This window comes from Eubalaena glacialis, chromosome 16 (assembly GCF_028564815.1).
Source record: "Eubalaena glacialis isolate mEubGla1 chromosome 16, mEubGla1.1.hap2.+ XY, whole genome shotgun sequence".
NCBI classification, from domain to species: Eukaryota; Metazoa; Chordata; class Mammalia; order Artiodactyla; family Balaenidae; genus Eubalaena; species Eubalaena glacialis.
The window spans coordinates 75,761,600-75,777,478 of NC_083731.1; the positions used below are offsets into that span (position 1 = coordinate 75,761,600).

Below are 15,879 nucleotides of genomic sequence, written 5' to 3' on the forward strand. Positions count from 1 at the left end.
AATTTTACATTTTGTAACTAGCACTTACTAGTTGTGTGACCTTGGAAAAGTTATTTAAATTCTCAGAGGCTCAGAGGGATTCTGTAAAGATTAAATGGGATTGCTGCATCTCAACTACTGAGTAGAGTATCTCATACTTATTTTTTTTTTTTTAAGATTTTTTTTTTTTATTGATTGATTGATTGATTGCTATGTTGGGTCTTCATTTCTGTACTAGGGCTTTCTCTAGTTGCGGCAAGCGGGGGCCACTCTTCATCGCGGTGCGCGGGTCTCTCACCATCGTGGCCTCTCTTGTTGTGGAGCACAGGCTCTAGACGCACAGGCTCAGTAGTTGTGGCTCACGGGCCTAGTTGCTCCGTGGCATGTGGGATCCTCCCAGACCAGGGCTCGAACCCGTGTCCCCTGCATTAGCAGGCAGACTCTCAACTACTGTGCCACCAGGGAAGCCCCTCTCATACTTATTAACTGGCTACGTTCATCATCTCTACTTGACACCATCATGATATCCAAGAAGAGGTGCCTGTGAATTTTTTCAAAACATTTTTTGAAGTACTTATAATACTAATATAGTCAGATTTTGTAAATGAAATAAAATCTGGTACTCAGAAATCCATGTAACACCACACTCTCATGTCAGGTAGATAGAAAGGCATAAGAATTTTATAATATCAGTATTTATATTAAGAATGTTTCATGTATAAAAGTTAATACATAAGTGACATCAGCAGGAATGGCAAAGTATGGACCTCTGAAAATCCTCCCTCGTTCATAAAAGCAACAAAAACAAAAATTATGAGACATGCCAACAAACAAAAAAGTATGATCATTTACAGAAAAAACAATCAATAGCAACTCCCTGAGGAAGCCCAGATGTTGGAAATACTAGCCAAAGACTTTAAATCAGCTCTTTTAAATATGTTCACAAACTAAAGGAAACTGTTAATGAATTAAAGGAAAGTATGAGAAAAAATCTTACAAAATAGAGAATATCAATAGAGAGAGAGAAACGGTTAAAAAAAATAACCAAATAGAAATGTTGGAGTTGAAAAAGCACAATAACTGAAATGAAAAATTCACTACAGGGAATCAACAGGAGATCTGAACAGACAGAATAAATAATCAGTGAACTTGAAGATAGGTCAATTAAGATTAACTGCTGTGAGGAACAGAAGGAAAAAAGAATGAAAGAAAATTAACAGAGCCTCAGACACCTATGCAACACCATCATCATCATTACAATGGGGATCTCAGAGGGAGGAAAAAAGGGGGCATGCAAGAAGAATATTTAAAGAAATAGTGGGAGAAGACTTAGCAAATTTGATTTAAAAAATTAATCTAAACATCCAAGAAGTTCATGAACTCCAAGTAGAATAAACTTAAATAGATCCACACTGGGACACATAATCAAACTGTCAAAAGACAAAGAGAGAATCTTGAAATCAACAAGAGAGAAGTAACTCATTCTGAACAAAGGATTCTCAATAAGCGTAACAGTTGATTTCTCATCAGAAAACATGGAGATCAGAAGACACTGGACTACATATTCAAGGGCTGAAAGAAATATACTGTCAACCAAGAATTCTTCAACAAAACTACTCTGTAAGACTGAAGAAGAAATTAAGACATTCCCAAAACTACTCTGCAAGAATGAAGACGAAATTAAGACATTCCCAATAAACAAAACCAAAAATTCTTTACCGGCAAACCTGCTCTACAAGAAATATTAAAAGGGGTCTTCCCTGGTGGCACAGTGGTTAAGAACCCACCTGCCAATGCAGGGGACAAGGGTTTGAGCCCTGGTCCGGGAAGATCCCACATGCCGCAGAGCAACTAAGCCCGTGCACCACAACTACTGAGCCTGCACTCTAGAGCCCGCGAGCTACAACTGCTGAGCCTGTGTGCCACAACTACTGAAGCCCACGCGCCTAGAGCCCGTGCTCTGCAACAAGAGAAGCCACCGCAATGAGAAGCCCGCGCACCGCAAGAGTAGCCCCCGCTCGCCACAACTAGAGAAAGCCCGCACACAGCAATGAAGACCCAACGCAGCCAAAAATAAAAAAATTAAATTATAAAAAAAAAAAAAAAGAAATATTAAAGGGAATCCTTCAGGCTAAAATGAAAGGACACTAGACAGTAACTCAAATTTGTAAGAATAAAGAACAGCAGTCAAGTTTCTGACATCAGTAAATATAAAAGGCAGTTTAATGTACTTTCTGCTAGTAACCCCTTTATCCTGGATTTAAAAGACAACTGAATGAAGCAATCATTTTAAATCTATGTTGATAAGCACACAATGCAGAAAGATGTAATTTGTAACAATAGTATCATAAAGGAAGGGGAAAATGGGGCTATACAGGAGAAAAGCTTTAGTACACTATTGAAAGTAAGTTGGTATTGATCCAAACCAGCTAGATTATTAAAAAATTAAGATGGTAATTATTATTCCCAGGGCACCACTAAGAAAATAACTACACACATACACATACATATATATTTACATAAACAATAAGGGAATTAAAGCAGTGTACTAGAAAATATTTACTTAACACAAAAGAAGGCAGTAATGGAGGGACAGAGAAACAAAAACACTTAGAACATACAAAAACATGGTGCAAAATGGCAGACATAAATGCTACTTTATCAGCAATTAAATTAAATGTAAACATGCTAACCAAAAAAGCAGAGGCTGGCAGATGGATAAAAGAAAAAAGAAATACATGACCCAACTATATGCCGTATTCAAGAAACACACTTTAAAGACAAAAACACACTCAAAGTAAAAGGACAGAAAAAGATGTATCTTGCAAACAATAACCAAAAGAGTGCTAGAGTAGCTATACTAATTTCAGACAAAAAAGACTTTAAGACAAACACTGCTGCTAGAAAGGAGGGCATTTTATAATGTTTACTATAAAGAAAATATAACAACTATAAACATACATGCATCTAACAACAGAGCCAAAAAATACATGAAGCCAAAACTGACAAAACAGAAGGGAAAAGTACCTCTTGTGGTGAAGAAATAGTTAGGTCGAGTTTGATACCTCCTTCAGTTTTGGTTCCTTTTTTCTATTACATTCAAATAAATCTGAACTCAGAAAAACTCCAAAATATGAAGTCATCTTTATAAAAGTATTTTCTACCCATTCATCCAATTTAAAAAAGATTCTAGAACATTGTTAAACTGATGGATGATGATTAACACAAGAATGTATTCCAAAGTCAATAAACACACAAAAACTGTTCAACATCATTAGCCTTCAGAAAAGTACAAATCACAAATGAAATACCACCACACAACTTCCACAATGGCTAAAATTAAAGACCAACAATATCAAGTACTAGAGAGGATGTGGAGCAACTCAAATTCCCACACATTTCTGGTGGAGTAAACTGGTACAACCACTTTGCAAAAATGCTTGGCAGAAGCTATGAAAGCTATCAACCCAGATGTTCCATTACTGTGTATACACACAAGAGAAATGAAAACTTATGTCCACCAAAAGACATGTAAAAGAATATTCATAGGCGCTTTATTTACAATATCTAAGAAATAGAAACAATACAAACATCTATCAATAAACTGTAGTAAATTTATATACTAGAATTATTACACCATGGTTAAAAAAAATGAACTACTGCTAAACACAACATGGATGAATCTTACAGATATAATACTAAATGCAAAAAGTCAGACCCAAAAGAGTTCACCTGTTATGAATTTACTTATGTGAATTTCAATAGCACACAAAAACAGGAAACAGAAGTCAGATGGTGATTGACTTTGGGGGGTTTTGACTGGGAAGGAGCATGAAGAAGCTTTCTGAGGTGCTGGAAATGTTTTATATGTCAATCTGGGTGATGATTAATGAACATATATACAAATACAAAAATTCAATGAACTTAAGATATTATACTGTAAGTTTAAGATTGTATACTGTAAGTTTTATCTCCATTTACCCTGAAAGTTCATTTAATCTTTTTGTTTATATTATGTAAATATTGATAATCAACAAGGTTTTATAAAAATATCCAAAAATCAAGTGATTAATATTAATAATTATAAGGCACAAAATAACTTTATGAAAGATATATTCATAACTTTTATGTACATTTCCCAACTATTAATGTTGAAGTATAAAGAAAAATTTCACATTTAAAAGCATTTGGTCTACTGAAAACTTCACATTCTATATATTAGAACCTCTTTTTTTTTTAAACGCATAGAGCTATAACACTGAACAAAGTTCTCATTCTTCTTGTGACTGTTTACTATGACGTTTTTCATCCCTTTGTGGGTACGTGCTCTATTAGAGGAAAATGAAAAGGTTGCACCATAAAAGTTCCAAAAGCTGTTTTTACAACCTCATTCCACTGCCAACTTTAGTTTTATTCTTTGAAATATCTTCCATTTAAGGTCCTCCAATTTTCTGTACTGTAGCTTCTTAGAAGACCACTTGCCCATGTGCTTTCAAAAAATAAAATAAACACCAAACAAACACCCTCATATATTTTTAATACATACTTTAATTTTTTAATTAATTAATTAATTTATTTTTTATTTTTGGCTGCGCTGGGTCTTCGCTGCTGCACCCTGGCTTTCTCTAGTTGCGGCGAGCGGGGGCTACTCTTCGTTGCGGTACGCAGGCTTCTCATTGTAGTGGCTTCTCTTGTTGCAGAGCATGGGCTCTAGGCATGCGGGCTTCAGTAGTTGTGGCACACGGGCTTAGTTGCTCCGCGGCACGTGGGATCTTCCCAGACCAGGGCTCGAACCCATGTCCCCTGCACTGGCAGGTGGATTCCCAACCACCGCGCCACCAGGGAAGCCCAAAAACCCTCATCTTTTTAAATTAACTGCTTCATTTTATATATAGACTCCTTTCACTCTAAATACATATATGTTCCAGTAATTAACAGTAAATGGAACTAAAGTGTTTTTTTTAAAACCACTTTATTGAGGTATGATTGACATACAAAAAGCTGTAAATATTTAATGTATACAACTTGATGAATTTAGAGATAAGTATATACCTGAAACCAAGTCCCCCTAAAACCAAGTTCCCTTACAGAGTTTATAAACAACCTCTTTATCCAAAGTTTTACTCTCTTTCTTGTCCCACCCCTGTTCCCCTCAGGATTGAGAAGTATCAAAGAAAAGGGGAGACTGAAACCAAGCAGGACCCTGTGAGGCCTTCCCAGGTACAAAAGCCCTTCTGTGTCCCCCATTTCTTGTTTGTAGAACAAAAGGCTTTAGCCTCCTAGGCCTTCTGTGAGTTCCAAAGAGCCGACCCAAGCAGTTAATGATCAGGACAACAGAGTCACAAGACTTCTAGTTCCTCCTGAAGGGATATAAATAACAATCTGATGCATACCTTGAGTTGTCCTAGAGAAACTAAGACCCCCATCCAGGTGGAGGATGGTGACTACCTGCTGACCACAAGCACTAGACCCCAGACTGGTTGAAACCAGAAGGTTAAGATTCCCAAAACATCACCCTGTTACCTTACCACCAACCAACCAGAAGGTCTACAAACTGATCACGCATCCTAGGACCCTCTCCCCTAACACTGTCTTTAAAAACCCTTGCCTGAAAGCCATCAAGGAATTCCAATCTTTTGAGCATGAGCTGCCCATTCTCCTTGCTTGGTACCCTGCAAATAAACCCTTACTTTGCTGCAAACACCCACTGTCAGAGTTTGGCTTTCTGGAACTGCAGGCACATGAGCCCCTACTTGGTAACATAACCATGAAACCATCACCACATTCCATAAACCATATCCATTACTTCCAAAAGTTTCCCCTTACCTTACTTATGGAATTAAATTTTTTAAGTCAATAATATTATTCAAGATAAATTTAACAGTGCAAACTAACATTTGTTTGATATAACTTCAAATAACTACAACTTTTTATTTCACATAATTTAAAATTTAAAAAGCATTTTAGCTGAAAACACTGTTCTTGTTTGTTTTTCCTAGCAGAATAATCTGCAAGGAATAATGTAAAACTCAAAATACTCGTCTAAAAAAAGCACTTTTCAAACTTTAACATGCATATGAATGACCAGGGAATCTGGTTAAAATGCACATTCTGACTCAGTAGGTCTGGGGTGGGGCCTGAGATTTTTAATCTCCGATAAACTAATAAACTCCTAGGTGATATCCAAGTTGCTGGTCCAAGTACTACAATTTGAACAGTAAAAAGAGATTCTAAACAGTAATGATATCCTAGAATTTAAATCAAAATTTAAAGGACCACTTAGGGTTTTTTTTCACAGAGCTGGTCAAATCAATCCTGCCTACTATTAATTTGATACGGGTTTCATTTATGACATACCATACCTTTTAAATTAGAATTGTACTATTACTATAGTGAAAACAATTTTAGAAAATGTCTCTCTAGCTAAAATGGATATGACACTGTATCTTTTGTAGTACAGAGACAGATTCCCTTTAGATTTTGCTAGATTCAGAGTTATGAATGTTTCAGGAGAGCCTGATAAGGAAGGGAGTACACATACTTGAATACTCAAGTGCTTCAAATGCTTTGTTAGGGAAAAGGTACATCTTTCAATAAAATAATGTCCTTGCATTTTCTTTTTTCATACTAAAGAATTAGTTCCCAAATATGTCTTTTTAAAAGCAGAGAAGGAATCATGAAAAGAGTTCATCTCTGGCTATATTTATTTTAAAAGCTGTTCTTAACAATTTTACTATCTACTTAAAATTCTATTAGCAAAAATTTCCACTTGGGTGCTTTGCTAATGAAGACCATTCTGCAGTAAATGTTGTTTTCCTCATAAGCCTAGAATCTTCTTAGAAGAGATGGTTTACAAGAGGCAGAATAAGATGAAGATTAATTAACATAAAATATGGAAGACTGTAAAATTTGGTGAAGGAAAGATAATTCCTGAAAGAAACCTGAAATGGTTGTATACATAAGCAACACATAAGCTGTAAACAGTATCATATTCCAATCACAATTTAATGTTAAAATATACCTAAATATGACCCAATTCATATCTAAGAAAAACATTTCAGGGCACAATTATTGATGATAATGACAACAATAAATAACAATAATAGCGAAAACCCGTCACTGTTATAAACTCACATAGGCTGCAGTATTAATTGGTACTTAATATATTCAAATTACAATTCTTTCTTTCCCTGTTTTTATCCTATCCTATTCTGGGTTTTAACTGGAAGATACCATGCTTAAAACTTGCCTTTTATTAGCCATTTTATTTTCCTGAAACTTTCATTTTAACTTTATATGAGAAATGAAGTATTTAAGAACTTAGTGGGGTTTTCTGAGTGAAAATAAAATAAAATAAATGGATAACCATTTGGGAAAAATTAATATGATCCTTCCTTCCCAGCATGGACAAAAATAAACTTCAGGTAGATTAAAAATTTGATATAAAAGCGGAACTACAGGAAGACCTAAGAACATACATTTAAATGAATTTATTAAATAATCGAACACTTTCCTACTGATAGATGTTAACTTTAGCATATAATAAATTCTACATGTATTTTCTTGTTGTGGGAAAGTTTTTGAAGTATGTTGTATGGCATGTTCCCAAAGAAGAAACAATAAGGAAAAAAAAAATGTTAGATTTTACTATGTAAACATTAAAAGTGACGCATCAGAAACTACTACAAGCAAAATTAAATGGTACAAGATGACATGGAGAAAAGATTTATAATACATATGACAGATAATACTCTTAATGTATAAAAAATATCAGAAAATAACAAGATACAGCCTAGTAGGAAAATGGCAAAGGACATGAGAAAACAATTCACAAACAGCCAATAAACATGTTTTAAAATGTTCATTCTCACTAGAAAAACTGAAATCTAAATTAAAAAAAAAAAAGATAGTACTTTTTGCTCATATTGGCAAAGATATTTTAAAATGGCTATTATCCAACTGTGCAAAATTTGGCACTTCTGGTAGGAGACAGTATGGTAGATTTGAGAAAATAAGTGAAAGGAAGTTAAATATGTGGGGCTGCCTGAGGACATGCAGGATTGCTGGACATCATGGAGGGCTTTGCTGATGTTGGAGACCAAATTTTTTGGTTTCCCAGTGCACATAAAATGTTTAAACTATACTTTAGTCTTTTAAGAGTGCAATGGCATTATGTCTAAAAAACAATGTATATAACTGAATTTAAAACTACAAAGCAAAAAACAATTACAATAATAACGTTAAAGATCACTGATCACACAGAACACCATAACAAATAATGATGAAAAGTTGGAAATACTGTGAGAATTAACCAAAATGTGACACAAAGACATGAAATGAGCAAACGCTGTTGGAAAATGGCACCAACAGACTTGTTAAACAGAGTTGCCACAAAACTTCACTTTGTTAAAAAAAAATGCAATTATCTGCAAAGTGCAATAAAGAGAAGCACAATAAAATGAGGTAATGCCTGCACTATGTTGAACAGAAGTGGCAAAAGTGGGCATCCTTCACTTGTTCCTGATCTTAAACGAAAAGCTTTAAGTCTTACACTATTGAGTATAATGTTAGCTGTGGGTTTTTCATGTATGGCATTTATTATGTTGCAGTAGTTTCCCTCTATTCCTAGTTTGTTGAGTATTTTTATGATAAAACAGTGTTGAATTTTGTCAAATGCTTTTTCTGCATCAATTGAGATGATCATGTGATTTTTTCCCCCCCTTTGTTCTGTTACTGTGGTAATTATACTGACTGACTTTCATAGGCTGAACTATCCTTGCATTCCAGGGATAAATCCCAGTTGATCATGCTGTAGAGTCTTTTTTAAAGTCTTCCTCATTTGGTTTGCTAGTTACTATACTTTTCAACTCCAGAATTTCTTTTTGGTTTCCCTTGAGATTTTTCTAACTCTAACAGATATTTCCATTTTGTTCATACGCTGTTCTCTTGACTCATCTTTAACATGACTGTTTTAAAGTCTCTATCTAGTAGATATGCCATCAGGTCTTTTTCAGGAATGGTTCCTGTTGATTTTTTTTTCCTTTGAATGGGCCATATTTTCCTGTTCCTTTGTGTGCCTTGTGATGTTTTTTTTGTTGAAAACAACATTTGAATGTAATAATTTAACCCTGGAAATCAGATTCTCCCCCTCCTCCAGGGATGCCATTTTCTGTTACTACTTTGGGGTTTTTTAAAAAAAATTGTTGTAGGCTCTCTCTGAGCCAAGGATCAGGTTGAGGTATAAACTGAAGTTCTTCTCAGGTCTTTCTGAGCCTGCTCCTTTCCCTGAACATTTGGTCACTTTCTAATTTTCCTCATATATACAGTTGCTTTTGAATGTCCTAGACTTTAATGTCTGACTCCCAAAATGGGAAAAAGAAAAAAATTAAGGGGGTGGAAAAATGCACTATTCTTTGAAATCCCCAGGAAGTCACTTTAGCCAGAGGAGGAGGTGTCTGACACAACGGGGAGGTGCAAAACCAATGGCCACCTTCCTCTTCACAACTCTGGGATGAGAGCACAGATCCCAGAAGTGTAGAGGACAGTGTCCTCCTTTTGGTTCACCTTGGCTCTACAAGCTGTGTGCAAGGTGCTCAAGGAACAAGTGTACAGCTGCCTGCCACAGCACTGGGGGTGGAAGATGGGTAGCTGCAACTATGCTAAGAGTTGAAGTTGACCAAAATTGACTGCAATTTATTACTATTAAGCCTTCCCCTAGAAATTGCAATTCTTCAATAGACTCCAGAGTTCCAAAATAGTTACATTAGACAAATACTGCTAGTGCAACTGTCATCTAGGTGGGGTGACAGATTCCTGGTGCTTCCTACTTTGCCATCTTCCCTGAAAATTACTGATCTTTGTATACTGATCTTGTCACCAATTACCTTTCTAAATCCATTTAATAGTTCTACAACTTTTCAATTAATTCTCTTGGTTTTTGAAGTACAGTCAGAGCATCCACAAATAATCTAATATTTCCTCCTTTAAAATATTTATATCTGTCATTTCTTTATCTGGACTTTCTATTATTTAAACGTGTTATTGGCAAATATTCTTTCCTTGTTCTTTCTTGACTTAAATAGAATACACTACTAGTGCTTCTACGTTAATCATGAGGTTGGCTGTTAGTTTTATTAATCTTTATATGGTTAAGGAAGTATTTTTACTTTTTTATTTACTAATATTTTCCCCTCAACAATTTAATTAAATATCATGAGAATATAATTTAACACTGAAACATTTAATATATTTCCTAACACTGAAGTATTCTTATATTCCTGGGAATAACCAATACTTGGTTTTAATATAATGCTGGATTTATTTTTACAATTATTTACCTTTTTAAAAACTTAAAAGGTGACTGATTTGAGGTTTTCACTTTTGTACTGTCTTTAAAGGGTTTTTATGTCAGTGTTACACCACCTAAAAGGAACTGGGAAGCTTTCCATATTTTTCTGTGTTCTGGAGAATTCTGTTCTTTGTAGGTGTAAATAAAGCTATCTATATAACCTGAATTAAGTCTTGCAGCATGTTCATTAATAATTTTTCTTTCCTCCCTAGGTGTGTTCAAGTTTCCTACCTCATTTTGAATCATTTTTTGTCAATTTTATTTTCTTAAAATCATCCTTTTTATATATTTTAGAATAAAATTTATATATTTTAATATGGTATTCTCTAGTAAGTTTAATCCTCATCTCTGGTTATTACCTCTAATTCTGATATTATAATTTTAAATTTTATTTTTTCCTTGGTTAAAGAATTGCTAGAAGGTTGTCAATTTTGTTGACCTTTTCAACAAATAATCAATTTTGTTTTCCTGTTTCCTAATTTATCATAGAAATGTACTTCCATCTTTCCTTTTACCATTTTGCTTTATTATTCTCTTTCAAATTTCATAATAAGAATGCCTAATACATTTTACTTCCAGTTTTTAGCCCAGATGTTTTCCAATTGGTAAAGCTTTGGGTAACGTGCTCATGTGTGTTTCCCATACTGCAATTTGGCTCTCGTCTCTTACTGAGAACTGTCCTCAGTAAGTCATGGATCATCCATACACTGACAAAGATAACAAACCTGCCACCCTTGTTTTACTAGAACTCTTCATACAGTATCTGTCATCAACTATGCCCTCCTTCTTGAAACTCTATTCTCTTGGCTTTACTGATAAAACCCTCTTCTCATTTCTCTCCTGCCTCTCCAATCATCCTTCCTCAGCATTCTACCATGGTAGGGCTTATTTTCTTCTCTTAAATGTCACTGTTTCTCAAGACTGTGTGTCCTGGAAGCTCTACTCTTATTAAACATGATTCCTAGTGACCTCAGACAAACACATGGATTCAACTATCTTTTACATGCAAAACTCCATAAATCCAAATGTACAGCTCCCTATTAGATCAGACTGATTGCAGAAGGATATCCTACATGTATCTTGTCTAACTTAGACAATATCATCATCTTTATCCCCCCAGTTTTACACTTTCTCTCTATTCCAGATACTTGTGATTAGTATCAATGTTCCCAGATTGGTAACTTAGGAATTATTTTAGAACTCTTCCCTCTCATTTAACCACATTCAAGCAGTCACCAACTTTTGAAGGTTTATCTTTAGCCCTCAAGAATCTGTCCCCTTATGGCTCTTCCTTAGAGTATGTATTTTCATAAAAACTACTTCGACAATCCCTTAACTATCCTGTCGGCAACCTGGCTCTCTCCTATCTACATGCCACACCAGTTTCCAACTGATTTTTAATAAATGAAAATTTGTGTACTGATGACTCTTAGCTTGCATATTCTATTTGTTTCCTCTACTTAGGATGACCTCTACCCACTCCTTTTTTACCTATCTAATCCCCCATGTCCTTCAAGTTCAATTCTTGTTAACTCCCTCTCTGGAAAGCTCCCTCTCTGTATACGTATATTATTATACATACTCTTCTTATTGTGCTAGCATAGCACCTTGGGCACGTCTTTCATAAAGCATGTATTCTATAGTAATCGCCGATTTATTAGACTATTTTCCATGAAAGGAAAAGTAACCTGAGACCAACAGACCTTGATTGTTTGCTTTGTACTCATTAGCAAGCACATGTTTGTTCACATTCAAAGCCTATATCATGTATGAATGATTTTAGAAAAATTTTGTCTAAATAAGAACTCATGTAAACATATCTATAATGAGAACTGATTGACTGTTAGTAAACTTCCTGTGATACAAGAAAACATATAAGGAAAATACTCCAGCTCCACAAATTCATGCTGCTTTTCCAAAAAAATATGAGTCTTGCACGGGGGTCAGAAAGCAGACTCTTATTAGGCTTCTCTGAGCTTAGGAATGTAAAAATAGACCAGGTACTTTGGATTGGATTGCTACTGACTGTTCCACACTATTCTACAAACCTGTGTCTAATATAACCAGGCTGTTAGATAGACCAGTACAATTAAAAAAAAAAAAAAAAAAAAAAGCCAGAATGGTGACTGTGATGCATCCTTGAAAACCTTAAGTCTTTAATAATGAAATAAAAACAAAGAAGGATTTGATCATTATAAACCCATTCCTTAAGGTCTTTCCAATTTACTGCTGCACAACACAATGCTCAATTTAAAATATTAGCTCTCACAGAACTCTTTCAGGTTTTTGTTGTTTGTTTTTATGGGAGTTTTTTGTTCCCTTGTTTGTTTTTGTGGGAGTTTTTTGTTATCTTGTTTGTTTCCATAATTAATTACAGTACATAACTCAAAGGAACATAAATTTCATAAGGACAAAGCTGGACCATGAGTGTAAAACTTAAGTAAGCTGTTTAGAAAAAACATTTAGTAAAAGTTCAAGCTTTCCAATCTGTATGTCATTTTAGCCCTGACCTATCAAATATAGCAAGTCTGCTTTAATTACAAATTTTTGGTTATTGAAAAATGGTAGTGAAACTAGGGCTTGAGATTCTACCACCAATTATGACTCAAAATTACACTCTTCCAGGAACAGATTATAAGCCTACATCCTGTAAGCCGCCTCAAAATGAATTTTGTTGTTCACAGGAAGAACTCAAAAGAACGCTGAATGGAATGGGAAAAAATTGTCACCAATATGAAAACAGTAAAACAACATTTTTAAATGTGAAAAACTCACATTCACATAGTTTAAGAATTGCATTTTTCAAACATACCTTGTCCATTAATTTGCTGGCATGAAGACTCAAGCTACTGAAGAATATTTTTTTGCTCAGCAAATGCATTTCTTCAATGGTAGTCAACAATGTAGTTGCACTATTTCCAACAATGCCACTAAAAGCAAAGAATATTTCAGGTTGCAAAACAGGCCAAAACAACCCAGCTCTTTAACTGAGTAGAATTCTTTAAGAAGATCTAGATTTAAATAAAAGTTTTTATATAGAATATAACCTGTGAATTAAAAACAATTACTCTAGTTTCATATAAAAATGAGGTGTTTTTTCCTTTTAAGTTAGGTGATGAACAAATGAAAACAAACTACAGTGTTTTAAATATTTCACAATCTCTTAGAAAAGCAGTGGGTTAGAACAAACACTTACAATATGCAAACCCATGTCTCTATTTTTCCTCTATTATAGTAAATGCATGTCTTGATTTTCCAAGAAGATCTGATTTTAATTTTAAGGAAGCCATTCCATCAATAGCTCTATTGAGAAAATAATTTTTAAATACTGAGTTTTTTAAATTAAAACTGTTATACCATATCAATAACACACCTGTAAATTATAAAGCTTCTCAATTTTTATACAGCTATCTAAATAGCAATATATTTAGACTAATTATGAAAAATCTGATAACATTTTGAAATAATTATTCTACATTCCATAATTCTCAATTTTATATTACAAGGATATTTCTTAGACTTATCCAATGGGGTTTCTCATTTTTGGCAGAATGTAAGACAAGCGTGTATATAAAACAACTCCCTATTATATTCTCCTATTCATGTATTGAAAGTGACTCTTCTGTTCCTGATACTGGCATGCTTGATAAAAAGTAATTTTAAATCATTTTTTAATAGGCTAATATGAAAACTATCAAAAACATAGCTTGGAAGAACACTTTTTTAACACAACTACACATATAACGATCTTATAGTGACATCTACAATAAGGCTCAAGTGTATGTATACCACCAAAAGATATTTGCAAGGTGAAAATGAATGCAAATTTTGGAGTTGAAGATCATATTTTATCTGATAAGAACCACCTGTCTTATCTATAAAGTCACTTTTATTTAGAGAAGGTAAGACAGCTATTACTTAGAGGAGATAAAGCTATCGTTCTGTTTTATCACTAATGGAAAACTAAATGTTAAAGAAGAATTTATGTAAACATCCAGAATAGGACATTTCACTAATTATGCCCTATTCTGAGTATAATATATAGTTGCTTTAGGTGCCATGGATCTCTTTTACTAATACAGGAGGACTCAAAAAATACTTATATTATAGACTTACACTGCTACATTTGTGTGTGCAAATGTGTGTGTGTGTGTGTGTGTACTTACGCTTGAAGAAAGGGAAAAGGAAATGATGGACCTCAAAAGTACAGTATGTATAATATGCATATAATGATTCATATGGTGTGGAGGTTCTACTATTTACACTTAAGTCATGCATAGAATACACACACAAAAAATACTACACTGTGTTCTAACTGAAAGAGGTGTCACATGGGATTTAACAAGCACATTTAACCTTTCCACTTACCTGATTGTATGGTGATAAAATTTGAGGAGGTTAGAAATTTTATATAATAAAACTGCCCCAGGTTCAGCAACTATTACTTGTTCAATTCGAACCTATTAAAAAACATGTGAGAAAAAACCAAACATTTCTTAAAAGTGTACCTTTTCTTCATTAATCACATGTGGTATGAATAGCATTAAAAAGATTAAATTTTATTATTGCAGAAATCACAAAATTCCTTCTAAATAAAGAATTTCTGAATATTAAATCATAGAGGATGGTAAAACAACACAGAAACTTTAGCACAGATACGCTCTACAAAAAAATGATCCATTACCTACAGAATTTGGTTCAAGGCAATTGCTATCAGAAATAATCAATACAATGAGGTCATCTTGAGGTTTTTCACCAGCATATAATGGAATTTAGCTTAGCACTAAATTGCAAAGCAGCTGTTATATTCCTAAAAACAGATTATCAGTGAAAAGGTACTGCTCTATGAATGAATATTAAGGAAAAAAATGAAAAAAAAAATCTTCTCTTTAAACAACTATACCAAGTTTCTTTCTATTAGAGAATAGGAAAGCAGATAAATCTTGAATTAGCACCAATCTATTTGGCCAATTATAATACTGCCAGGGCAATATCTCAGATCTAGTTCAAGATTAACTTGATATGCTCAAGTTTAACTACTAGGAATCTTTTCTAATTAAAATCCATCCCTCACTAATCTTTCCCTTACTTTATATTCCCTAATTAACAAATACAATCTAAACCACACTGAATGTGCTTACTTACATATTATATTACATCTATGCTTATTAAGCTGCTGATAACATATGTGTCTTCTTGTTTCCTAACTGGATTCTAAACACAGACATTGTGTTTTCTGGTTCTCTTACATCTCTGCAGCATTTGGTAGAACAGGACATACACATGAGATGTTCAATAAACAAATGCTTTTGAAAACATTTAGATTTTGGAGTATGTCATAATACTAACGAATGTGATCTGCTAAAATGATATTTTATAAATACATGTATATGAGTATACAAAAACCCCTTGCATAGAAAATTGGCAATGATTATTTTAAAATGTGTTTTATTACCCTACATGTGTTAATTTGACAAAATTACAGCCTGAATTCAAGCTGGTTTCTTTAAAATCGGAATAAGTCACTAATTTAACCAGCTACCATATAACAT

General features: G+C 33.9%; 1 protein-coding gene across 2 annotated transcripts in view; it reads right to left on the reverse strand.

Moving 5' to 3' along the window:
* The window catches only part of COG6 (component of oligomeric golgi complex 6), a 61,911-nt gene that overhangs the window by 20,942 nt on the left and 25,090 nt on the right, over nucleotides 1-15,879 (reverse strand). For both annotated transcript variants that reach the window (XM_061170616.1, XM_061170617.1), the window contains exons 12-13: nucleotides 14,696-14,787; nucleotides 13,140-13,257 (exon numbers count right to left, since the gene is read on the reverse strand). In XM_061170616.1, the coding sequence (XP_061026599.1) occupies nucleotides 13,140-13,257; nucleotides 14,696-14,787 (210 nt within the window). The remainder of the gene's footprint in view (nucleotides 1-13,139; nucleotides 13,258-14,695; nucleotides 14,788-15,879) is intronic.